This window comes from Scyliorhinus torazame, chromosome 1 (genome assembly GCF_047496885.1).
Source record: "Scyliorhinus torazame isolate Kashiwa2021f chromosome 1, sScyTor2.1, whole genome shotgun sequence".
In the NCBI taxonomy this organism is placed as follows: Eukaryota; Metazoa; Chordata; class Chondrichthyes; order Carcharhiniformes; family Scyliorhinidae; genus Scyliorhinus; species Scyliorhinus torazame.
Genome location: NC_092707.1, coordinates 104,988,731 through 105,000,170, shown reverse-complemented (window position 1 = coordinate 105,000,170; position 11,440 = coordinate 104,988,731). Strand labels below are relative to the sequence as shown.

Sequence of the window (11,440 nt, the reverse complement as noted above, 5' to 3'; positions counted from 1 at the left end):
CCCATTAACCAACATCACCAAGACAGATCAACTGATTATTTATAGAAATGCTGCATGCAAATTAGATGCCATGTTTTCCCAATAGTGACAACACTCCAAAGATCATTCATTGGAAGCATTTTGTGTCATCCTGCGTTTGTGAAAGACTGGACATTCGTACAAATTAAATGCTATATATAAATAAATCCACGTTGACCCTGTTCAGTTGAGATTTCAAGATTGGGGCCAGCGTAACATTGGTTTTACAGCAGTGATTTTACACAACTTTGGAACAGATTGTCATAATATTAAACCTTTATTTAAAACAATTCTGCTAAATCACAGGTGGATTTAACAAATCCTTATCCAGCAACTTCTAGTGGCTCAACAGGTCTGACCAAATACTAATCCTGTATTTGTCCAGGGCTCTGGTTCTATATAGTACAGACATCCAGCATGTTTAATAGTCAAGTATCACTCTACAGAAACATTTCGAAACAGAATACAAGTTATTACAAAAATAACAGCATTTTCCCCCATTGGAAAAACTGCTAATTTATGCAAAACGCTTTTAATGGATTAAAAAACTAAAAATTTGGCAACACCTGGAAAATTTTTAGCTTGTGACTCCATCAGGAATATCATTTATTCAGCTTCACATTAGGGAGTCTGTGAAAGGTTATCTGCAGCCTGACAGCTTTTAACCCGGCAGGGTGGGGGTGGGGGTGGGGTGGGGGGTCAAACCTTCACCGAGCCATAAACTGAGACATTCGAATGTCAGCACAGACACAGCTCGCACAAGCACGTTTGGTCTTCCCGCTCGCTGTGCAGCAAGAACTTGGGGGAATGCAAGACAAGTAACTGGACAGGCAATCTGATAGGGTGTGTTTAATGGGATGGTTTTTCTGCTCAGTCTTACCTTGATTGGTTTTCATTATTGCGCCTGATACAAAGAACACCCCAGCCCATATCAGTCCCCAACCTCACCAAAGCATCCCATCATTCACCTGTGCCTTGGCGAGGCACTTTGTTCGGTTATTCAGCTGGGCAGGTCGCCCTAGCCAGTGTTCTCATCCATCACCCACTCTCAGTGAATGGTGATCAGAAGCAGGAACCTCAGCCAACTGTCCCCACCCTCCCTTTCCCTATACAAGGTCACTGGAGCCAACTGCAGTCCCCAGACTACCTTTCTGGCAGAGACTCTTGTTCCAGTGACTGTAAATTAAGTCAGACACAGGCCAGGAGTTACACTGACTGTTCAACAGCCACATCACTTTCCGCAGCTCATTCCAAGCTGAATTGCCCCCTTGAATCTCAGCAATTGGGTCAAGGGACTTGGGGAGCGGGGAGACAAAGAGATGGAGACAGGTGGATGGAGAGAGAGAGAGAGAGAGAGGTGGGTGGAGAGAGAGAGAGAGAGAGGTGGGTGGAGAGAGAGAGAGAGAGAGAGGTGGGTGGAGAGAGAGAGAGAGAGAGAGGTGGGTGGAGAGAGAGAGAGAGAGAGGTGGGTGAAGAGAGAGAGAGAGAGAGGTGGGTGGAGAGAGAGAGAGAGAGAGAGGTGGGTGGAGAGAGAGAGAGAGAGAGAGGTGGGTGGAGAGAGAGAGAGGTGGGTGGAGAGAGAGAGAGAGAGGTGGGTGGAGAGAGAGAGAGGTGGGTGGAGAGAGAGAGAGAGAGAGGTGGGTGGAGAGAGAGAGAGAGAGAGAGGTGGGTGGAGAGAGAGAGAGAGAGAGGTGGGTGGAGAGAGAGAGAGAGATGGGTGGAGAGAGAGAGAGAGAGAGAGGTGGGTGGAGAGAGAGAGAGGTGGGTGGAGAGAGAGAGAGAGAGGTGGGTGGAGAGAGAGAGAGAGAGAGGTGGGTGGAGAGAGAGAGAGAGAGAGAGGTGGGTGGAGAGAGAGAGAGAGAGAGGTGGGTGGAGAGAGAGAGAGAGATGGGTGGAGAGAGAGAGAGAGATGGGTGGAGAGAGAGAGGTGGGTGGAGAGAGGTGGGTGGAGAGAGAGAGAGGTGGGTGGAGAGAGAGAGGTGGGTGGAGAGAGAGAGGTGGGTGGAGAGAGAGAGGTGGGTGGAGAGAGAGAGGTGGGTGGAGAGAGAGAGGTGGGTGGAGAGAGAGAGGTGGGTGGAGAGAGAGAGGTGGGTGGAGAGAGAGAGGTGGGTGGAGAGAGAGAGGTGGGTGGAGAGAGAGAGGTGGGTGGAGAGAGAGAGGTGGGTGGAGAGAGAGAGGTGGGTGGAGAGAGAGAGGTGGGTGGAGAGAGAGAGGTGGGTGGAGAGAGAGAGGTGGGTGGAGAGAGAGAGGTGGGTGGAGAGAGAGAGGTGGGTGGAAAGAGAGAGGTGGGTGGAAAGAGAGAGGTGGGTGGAAAGAGAGAGGTGGGTGGAAAGAGAGAGGTGGGTGGAAAGAGAGAGGTGGGTGGGTGGAAAGAGAGAGGTGGGTGGGTGGAAAGAGAGAGGTGGGTGGGAGGAGAGAGATGCGAGGAGAGAGAGGGAGGGAGGGGTGAGTGGGTGGAGAAGTCATATTGAAGCTGCAGTTCGTGTATGATGCTGGTTTGAGCCCGAGGTGAAACAGCTCCACAAGGTGATACCTTGGTCAGTCTCACTAATCACAACACAGCCTCCTGTCTTTTTAATTTCTCATGTGGGAAGTTACTTGCTGACTGGATGTCACAGAAGGACGAATCACCATGAGAACTGGAAGCTTGGGCACTTTCCAGAACAATGTCAAACCTTGTCTGTATTCACATTTCAGTAATGAACAGTAGTTGTTGATGGTGTCCCAATGGGTGCTAGGAGGAGGATCCCCACTGACACAGTCAGCAGAGAACCTGGTAGGAGCAGTACCTGCACTTGCAAACACATTTGAAATGGGATTGGCATTGGACCCAAATGGTTATTTTTGGGAATTTGCTTTTTCTCTTGGGCAGCTTCCAGACACATTTCCAGCACTAATTTCCGGATTTGGAGATGGGATTTACTGAACAAAATTAGGAATGGAGGGGGTGCGGAAGTGCCGGTAAGATGCACCGCTTTACCTGGTGAAATGCCAAAAATGCACTGCCCCAGTTTGGCATAGGAACCTTTTGGTTGTTGCCCAGCTCTTACCCGGGTATCCTGACACCAGTCGTTTCCCCTCTGGACAGGAGAATCAAGGAGACTAACTTCCTCTTATGCAGTTCTCTCCCCTCCCGTCTGCACAGCTGACTGCTCAACGGAGTGTGGTTTCATGGGTACGGACCATCTCCAAGGTCTTTCTAGAGTGCCCTCATCTCTCACTTATCGACAGCAGCAGGCTCTTTGACTGCAGAAGCACAGCTGGGTCCGGTTTCATGCTGGTGAAACTTGTACCTCCATAACCCGCATCCTGGGTCTCCAATGAAGTAACTAAGTCTCTCCACGTTTGAGTCTCGCCCCATCTGACACGCTTAAACAGACTGCGGCAAACGGCCAGATTTACTGAGCCGAGTGCCAATTGTGGTTTAAATGCAGACCTTCCGCAATGGGTTTGCATTGCCATAGGCCCCGCTGGGAGTTCTGGGCTGCCAAGGGAGACGTTTCTCTTGATCCGGGAGGGATTGAAAAGTGATAAATGGTCAAACGGCAGCGACAGATTCACAGCCACCAGGTGACCTGCCTGTCTGACCGTCCCAAAATAGCTTGGTTACAAAACCCAAATCGCTCTCATTTTGTACAGCAATCAGACAGAATCATAAAACAAGGTACAGCACATTAAGACTATAGGAGGCATCTCTGCCAGTTTAGGCTAGTTCAGAAGGGTACTGCTCCTGGACAAGGTTTTACTGCTGTGATTGTTTAACAAGGTAGTTGTCACTGTAAAACTCAGTTACAAGTGTACTTGAGAAGTGCGTCTGGGGAAGATAAAATCCGGGGAAGATAAAATCCAAGGATCACAGCAAATAAAGGAATTTTAAAAAATCTTTTAAAAAATTATTTTAAACAGAAAAGTGCCAATTCGGTTTTAGCCAAAGTGTGACCACCAGTCACCACCGGGCAAATCATTTCTCCAGCACAGCTGTCAGCTTGAAGAGGCACGCACATTTTTAAAAAAACATAGTTCGGAGATTTTCTTTTTCCCAATTTCAAGAAAGATAACCCCAGATTGTGAGAGCTCACTCTAATGTCCACACTGGGTATGGCACTGGGCATGATGTGCTCCTCCTCGATCAGGTTGCCTAGTCTTTTTGCCTTCAGGAATGTATGGTCGTTTGCAAATACTGTACACTATTTTATTGCCCTCCCTCGCTCCAAAAAGAAATCTTCGGCAGGCTCAGTGTGTATATAGATTTCAGGCAGAGGGTGATGCGCCTTCAGAGGAAGTAGTCAGCAACTGTTTTTTTGGTCGATACCCCTCGGGATTCCTGAGGAGCCGCTTCAAAAATTGTAAATTCCTTCTCCAAATGCTCGTCCAATTCAAGTATCGCAGCAACATTTCCACACCTGGATGAACACAGGGCACAGACAAATCAGATATGGAACTGACAGGCCTGGGTAAGTAAAACACTAGAGAATGTTTAATATCAACTCCAGAGTTGGCTAGATATTTTGATTTTAGAACAAGAGATTTCAAATAAAAACTCCACACATCTTTCCTCCCAGATTTAAAATTTACGGTGACACAGAACTAGATTATTCCCTTCAGAGACAAGAGCCTGACCCTGTCAGATAGGTGGCTAAAGGGGCAAGAGACAACATAAAACTAAAAGAAAGGTTCACTACAACAACAATAATAACAGATGAATGAAAGGGAACTATAAACTGTGGAAAGTAACTTGAAAGGGAAATGAAAAGAAACCATAATTGTTATAATTATTTGAGGAAGAGAGGGTGCTTAGGAGCAAAGTGGCTTCTTGAGAACTGACAAATACGGTCAGCACGGTAGCACAGTGGTTAGCACAGTTGTTTCACTGCTCCAGGGTCCCAAGTTAGATTCCCGGCTTGGGTCACTGTGTGTGGAGTCAGCGCGTTCTCCCAGTGTCTGCGTGGGTTTCCTCCAGGTGCTCCGGTTTCCTCCCACAGTCCAAAGATGTGCAGGTAAGGTGGATGGGCATACTAAATTGCCCTTAGTGTCCAAAAGAGTTGTGTGGGGTTACTGGGTTGCGGGGATAGGGTGGAGGCGTGGGCTTGGGTAGGGTGCTCTTTCCAAGGGCCGGTGCAGACTCGATGGGCCGAATGGCCTCCTTCTGCACTGTATATTCTATGATTTTATGAAATGCTATCGTCAACGGAAATGCTGAATTACTTTGCATCGGCAATGACAGCAAGAGGTTATCATGCCAGAGATCCCAAGGAACCTGTTACTGAATCAATGATAGTGGCTCACCAAAATTGAGATTAGCAAAATATAATGAAATATAATAAACTTTAAAAAGTGACAAATCCCCAAGACCAGGGGCGTCATTCTCCGACCCCCCGCCAGGTTGGAGAATCACCGGGGGCTGCCGTGAATCCCGCCCCCGCCGGTTGCCGAAGTCTCCGGTACCGGATATTCGGCGGGGGCGGGAATCGGGCCGCGCCGGTTGGCGGGCCCCCCCGCTCGATTCTCCGGCCCGGATGGGCCGAAGTCCTGCCGATAAATTGCCTGTCCCGCCGGCGTGGATTAAACCACCTTTTGAACGGCGGGACAAGGCAGCGTGGGCGGGCTCCGGGGTCCTTGGGGGGGGGGGCGCGGGGCGATCTGGCCCCGGGGGGTGCCCCCACAGTGGCCTGGCCCACAATCGGGGCCCACCGATCCACGGGCGGGCCTGTGCCGTGGGGGCACTCTTTCCCTTCCGCCTCCCCCACGGTCTCCACCATGGCGGAGGCGGAAGAGACTCCCTCCACTGCGCATGTGTGGGAAACTGTCAGCGGCCGCTGACGCTCCCACGCATGCGCCGCCCGGGGATGTCATTTCCGCGCCAGCTGGCGGGGCAACAAAGGCCGTTTCCGCCAGCTGGCGGGGCGGAAATTCCTCCGGCGTCGGCCTAGCCCCTCAATGTTGGGGCTCGGCCCCGAAAGATGCAGAGCATTCCGCACCTTTGGGGCGGCGCGATGCCCGTCTGGCGCCGTTTTGGGCGCCAGTCGGCGGACATCGCGCCGTTTCGGGAGAATTTCGCCCCAGATCTTTCCATCCCAGGTTTAAAGGAAGTACATTGCCAATGTCCTAATAAAAAATCTTCCAAGCTTCGCTCCATTTAGAACTGGTCATTTTAGATTGGAAAATTGTGCATGTCACTCTGCATTTAAGAAAGAGGAGGGAGGAATGCCAGGGAATTAGACACCAGTTAGTCTAACATCTGTTATCAGAAAATTACTCGAGTCGACAATTAAGGATCGAGTGTGTGATCACCGTGAACATTTGTAGCTGATCAGTGAGAGCCAGTGTGTATTCATAAAGAGGAGGTGATATCTGACAAATCGGACTGAATTTTTTGATGAGGTGACTGATGTAGTGGACAGGGGAATGTGAATGGGTGTTATTGGACATCCAGAAGGAATTAGATAAAGTTCCTCACAGACACCTTTATCTGAAGTTGAAGCTTGTGGATTTGAAAGCAAATTATTAACCTGGCTAGAAGTCGAGTGGCAGGAGACAGAGTATACATAATGGGCAGCTACACTGACTGGCAGGATGTGACGAGTGGTGTTTCACATGAATTGAGTTTCACCTCAACTAATCATTGTGTTCCTTAATGTCTTAGCAGATGGGATAGAAAGTCACATATTGAAATTTGCCAATGTTGTAAAGATTGGCAGGATCATATGCAATGGGGATGGAAGCATAAAATTAAGTGAATGGGCAAAACTGTGAAAAATTGATTTTAATGCAGGGAAATAAGAGGTAATTCACTGAGATCCTAAAAAAACATAGGTTAATAATTCCTAAATAACGTAAAGGAGGTCTTGTGGCACTGTGGGTAGCGTTCCTGCCTCTGAGCCAGAAGCTCCAGGTTAGAGCCCCACTCCAGGACTTGATGGCCAAGGAAGGTGCATTTGTCACACGGCCAAACAGGTTGACTGTCTACCTCCAAAATCCTTCCAGCATGCCAATGCCTTGCGTTAAGAACGAGACACATTCCTGATCAACCATGCCTGAGGTGGAGTGGTTCCTCTGAAGCTATAAGTCTCTGGTGGAAGACTAGCGACCTGTTCCAGGCATTACCAGCTATGGAAAGAGACAAACGTCGGCCTTAGTGCATCACTCGGTACAGGAAGAGTGTCGCATTTGAAAATAATGTAAGGCTAGAAACAAGGATGGTCTAAAAGCATCAGAGGGGGTGTAAAAGATAGGTGGGAGGGGTAAAAGTATATGGATCATAAAAATGTCAAGAGCAGATATGAAAAATCATCAAAACGGTTAATGAAATGCTAAGGTAAGAAGGTACAGAACTCAAATAGGAAGAGTAGACCATTCGGCCCTTCGAGCCTGTTCCGCCAGTCAATACAATTCTTTTTTTTTTTTTAATTTAAAATTTAGAGTATCCAATTCATTTTTTCCAATTAAGGGGCAATTTAGCGTGGCCAATCCACCTACCCTGCACATCTTTGGGATGTGGGGGCGAAACCCACGCAAACACGGGGAGAATGTGCAAACTCCACACGGACAGTGACCCAGAGCCAGGATCGAACCTGGGACCTCAGCGCCGTGAGGCAGTTGTGCTAACCACTAGGCCACCGTGCTGCCCCCAGTCAATGCAATTCTGCTGATCTTTTAATTCCACCTTCCTGCTCTATCTCAAATTCCTTAATTTACAAAAGTCTATCAATCATCATATAATCCATGATTGAGCATCTCCAAAGATTCACCCCTCTTTGGCCTTGGAAACAGTGCAACACAGATTTACTAGAATGATCCCTGCACTTCATGGCTTGGATTAAGAGGAGAGATTATAGAAACTGGTGTTCTTTCCCTAGCACTGAGAAGGGAAGGGGCAATTTGATGAAGTCTTGAAAAGATTAAGGGAAGAAATAGGATGGATAGATAGAAACATTTCATGCTGGTTGAGGAGTCACACTTGGAGCCAAACCCTCCAAGAGAAGTTAAGGACACCCCACTCAAACACAGAGCTGCTAGTTTAGAACTCTCTCCCTAAAATAACAATTGATGATAAGTCAGCTGTTAGTTTTAAATTGGGGTGATAGATTTTTGTTAACCGAAGGTATTACAGGATATGGGTCAAAGTATGTAAAATTAGATCAGCCATAATCTCATTGAATCGTAGAATACATTTGAGTCGCTAAATGGTCTACTTCTGTTCTTACATAAAATAGCAACCAGAGACACCATTTAACTGGAAGTTGTCTTAAACATTTCTCTCCATTGTCATTTCTGAGGTCCTGCTTTACACAAGCTAGTTGTCGCATCCATTTAAAATACACTTCACAATCATGATCTTTAAAGGTAGTCCAAAGACATGCGCGTTAAGTGGATGGCCACAATAAATTGCCCCTTAGTGTCTAGGGACGTGCAGGTTAGGTTACGGGGATAGGGGGGTGTGGGCATGGGTAGAGTGCGCATTCGAAGAGTCGGTGCAGACTCGATTGGCCGAATGGCCTCCTTCTGGACTGTAGAGATTCTATATCCTAAGGAGGTTCTGAGACATTATATCCAAACCCATTCCGATCTTTGCTCAGACCATAAGAGAAGGTCATGTACTGATAACATTACTGGACGAGTAACCAGAGGTAAGAGTTCAAATCTCACCATGGCAGCTGGGGGAATTTAAATTCATTTAGTTACTTAACCTGCAATGAAAAGCTTGTCTCAGTATGGGTGACCATGAAACCTGATGGTTATAAAAATCTATCTGGTTTAGGGATGGAAATCAGCTGTTCTTACCTGGTCCAGCCAACAAGTAACCCACCCACCCCCCAGAACAACAGCAATGTCGTTGAATTTATCTGCTTTCTGAAATGGCCTAGCTAGTTATATCAAACCCTTTTCAGAAAAATCAGTCAGCACTCTAGGTCTACCAGCTGGATTGCTGTGGTTCAAAAAAGTTATTTGCTCTTTGAAGTTGCTGCCTCCAATTGTGCACTCCGTCTAGACAATGCACACTGCCAAATACCAGTGTAGGAACCACATTACTGTAAGCTGTTCAATGTCCTTCTAGTAGATACCCAGCACCTGTTGAGGGACAGGAAGTAACCAAAGACCTTTCATCCCGTGAGCTTTATGTTTAGTATGTTCTTACCTGTAACAGTAGTTGGGTGCTGACCACACAGTTAGAACGGTTTCATTGAAGTGCCACTTGTATCCCTCCATCACCAGCTGGTGGGCACGGCAAATCAGGTCTATGCTATTGGCAGCATTGAAGTGGGCAACAACATCACTGCCAAAGAGGTAGCCAGCTCCACGGGGGCTGATGCCCCAACCAGTAGTATCTGTAAAGAATCCAAAATCGACTGTCAGCATCAGGATTCCATATCAAGCAAGGCTAGGTACACTGCTATTCAAGGACCAATACCATTTCAACAGTGGGGATGATCACTGCCAGCACCATACAAAGACTGAAAGTCCTGTCCAGCCTCATGTAGGTGCACACATCATGGAGTAGCTTAGGGTCATCAATATATGACAGTTACTAATAAATCCAGTGGGAAACTCAGGAGCCAGAGAGTGGTGAGAATGTGGAATTTGCTCTCAAAGGGAGTTATGGACGCACTCAAGGGGAAGCTCGACAAGTACATGAAGACGAAAGAAAGGGAAGGCTATCTTGGTAGGGTGAGACAAATGGGGATGGGAGGAAGCTTTAGAGATAAGGTTCCTGTGTTGTAAATTTTATGCAATACCAAGCAGATAATGGAGCAGTACTGCGGTTTGCATTCTCTCTACCAGCCCGCCCGACTTTATTGTAAGACAGGTAAAGCTTGCAGCGCAAAGATTAGAAACGGGAGTTGCAATTGACCTAAATGATCTTTCAAGAGTTCATCGGGTACTGGCAATACAGAATCATAGAATCCCTACAGTGCAGGAAGCCATTCGGTCCATCAAATCTGTACCAACCCACTGAAAGGGCACCCCTACCTAGGCCCACTCCCTTGCCCTAACCCTGTAACCCCATAATCCCACCTACTCTTTGGACACTAAGGGGCAATCGGAGCAATTTAGCATGGCCAATCCACCTAACCTGCACATCTTTGGACTTTGGGACGAAACTGGAGCACCCGGAGGAAACCCACGCAGGCACAGAGAGAACATGTAAACTCCACACCATCACCCAAGCTGGAAATTAACCCAGGTCCTTGGCACTGAGGCAGCAGTGCTAACTACTGTGCCACCCTGCAGAAGCTGAGGAAAGGGGCACAGAATCAACCACAGATAACCTGCACAGTGAGTCACTATGCTGCTGATTCATGGCATGCTCACCTGTTATAGTATAGGATTCAGAGATTTGACATTCATCTCACACCCACCGGAGACACAGTCCCCTACCCCAGGGGGTGCAAGAAAGTGACCTCTGAAATTACTAGTAACTGTTTGTAACCATAGAATAACATGCAAGATGAGAAGCTGGAAACAAGTCCTGCAAGGTTCCATTAATCGGCAGTAGCCTCAACAATACATCCCTTGTTTTCACCTGGTGCAATTTATCATTCAGGTTGTAATTAAATAAGACAGATTAAATTCAAGGCAAACAAGTATAAAAGGCCCTCAAGTGGGAGATCAGTGGAAAACAGTACACACCCCTTGATGGGAAGATACTAGAGACCTTGGGGTTTAAGCACACAATGCAATGAAAGTGCAAGTATAGGTAGAAAAAAGAACAAAGAGCCATATAGCACAGGAAGAGGCCCTCCAAGCCTGCGCTGACCATGCTGCCCATCTAACCTAAAACCTTCCGCACATCCAGGGACAATATCCCTCTATTCCCATCCTATTCATGTCTTTGTCAAGACACCCCTTAACCGTCACTATTGTACCTATTTCTACCACCTCCTCCGGCAACGAGTTCCAGGCACCCACTACCCTCGCATGTCTCCTTTAAGCTTTGTCCCTCGCACCTTAAACCTATGTCCCCTAGTAATTGACTCTTCCACCCTGGGAAAAAGCTTCTGACTATCCACTCTGTTCATGCTCCTCATAATTTTGTAGACTTCTATCAGGTTGCCCCTTAACCTCCATCATTCCTGTGAGAACAAGCCGAGTTTATTCAACCTCTCCTCATAACTAATGCCCTCCATACCAGGCAACATCCTGGTAAACAAAGGTTCTATACAGCTGCAACATAATTTGCCAATTGTTATATTCAATTCTCCGACTGATGAAGGCAAGCATGCCGAATGCCTTCTTGACTACCTTCTCCATCTACGCTGCCACTTTCAGTGACCTGTGGACCTGTACACCCAGATCCCTCTGCCGTCAATACTCTTTAAGGGTTCTGCCATTTACTGTATATTTCCCACCTGTATTAGACCTTCCAAAATGCATTACCTCACATTTGTCCGGATTAAACTCCATCTGCCATCTCTCCGCCCGA

General features: G+C 47.5%; 1 protein-coding gene across 4 annotated transcripts in view; it reads right to left on the bottom strand.

Annotated features, from left to right (window-relative positions):
- Nucleotides 1-276: 276 nt before the first annotated feature.
- LOC140410756 (serine/threonine-protein phosphatase 4 catalytic subunit) overlaps nt 277-11,440 on the bottom strand; it is an 89,996-nt gene continuing 78,832 nt past the window's right edge. For all 4 annotated transcript variants that reach the window (XM_072499326.1, XM_072499315.1, XM_072499345.1 and 1 more), the window contains 2 exons: nt 9,155-9,344; nt 277-4,421 (listed from right to left, as the gene is read on the bottom strand). In XM_072499326.1, coding sequence (XP_072355427.1) covers nt 4,292-4,421; nt 9,155-9,344 — 320 coding nt within the window. In that variant the 3' untranslated portion in view covers nt 277-4,291. The remainder of the gene's footprint in view (nt 4,422-9,154; nt 9,345-11,440) is intronic.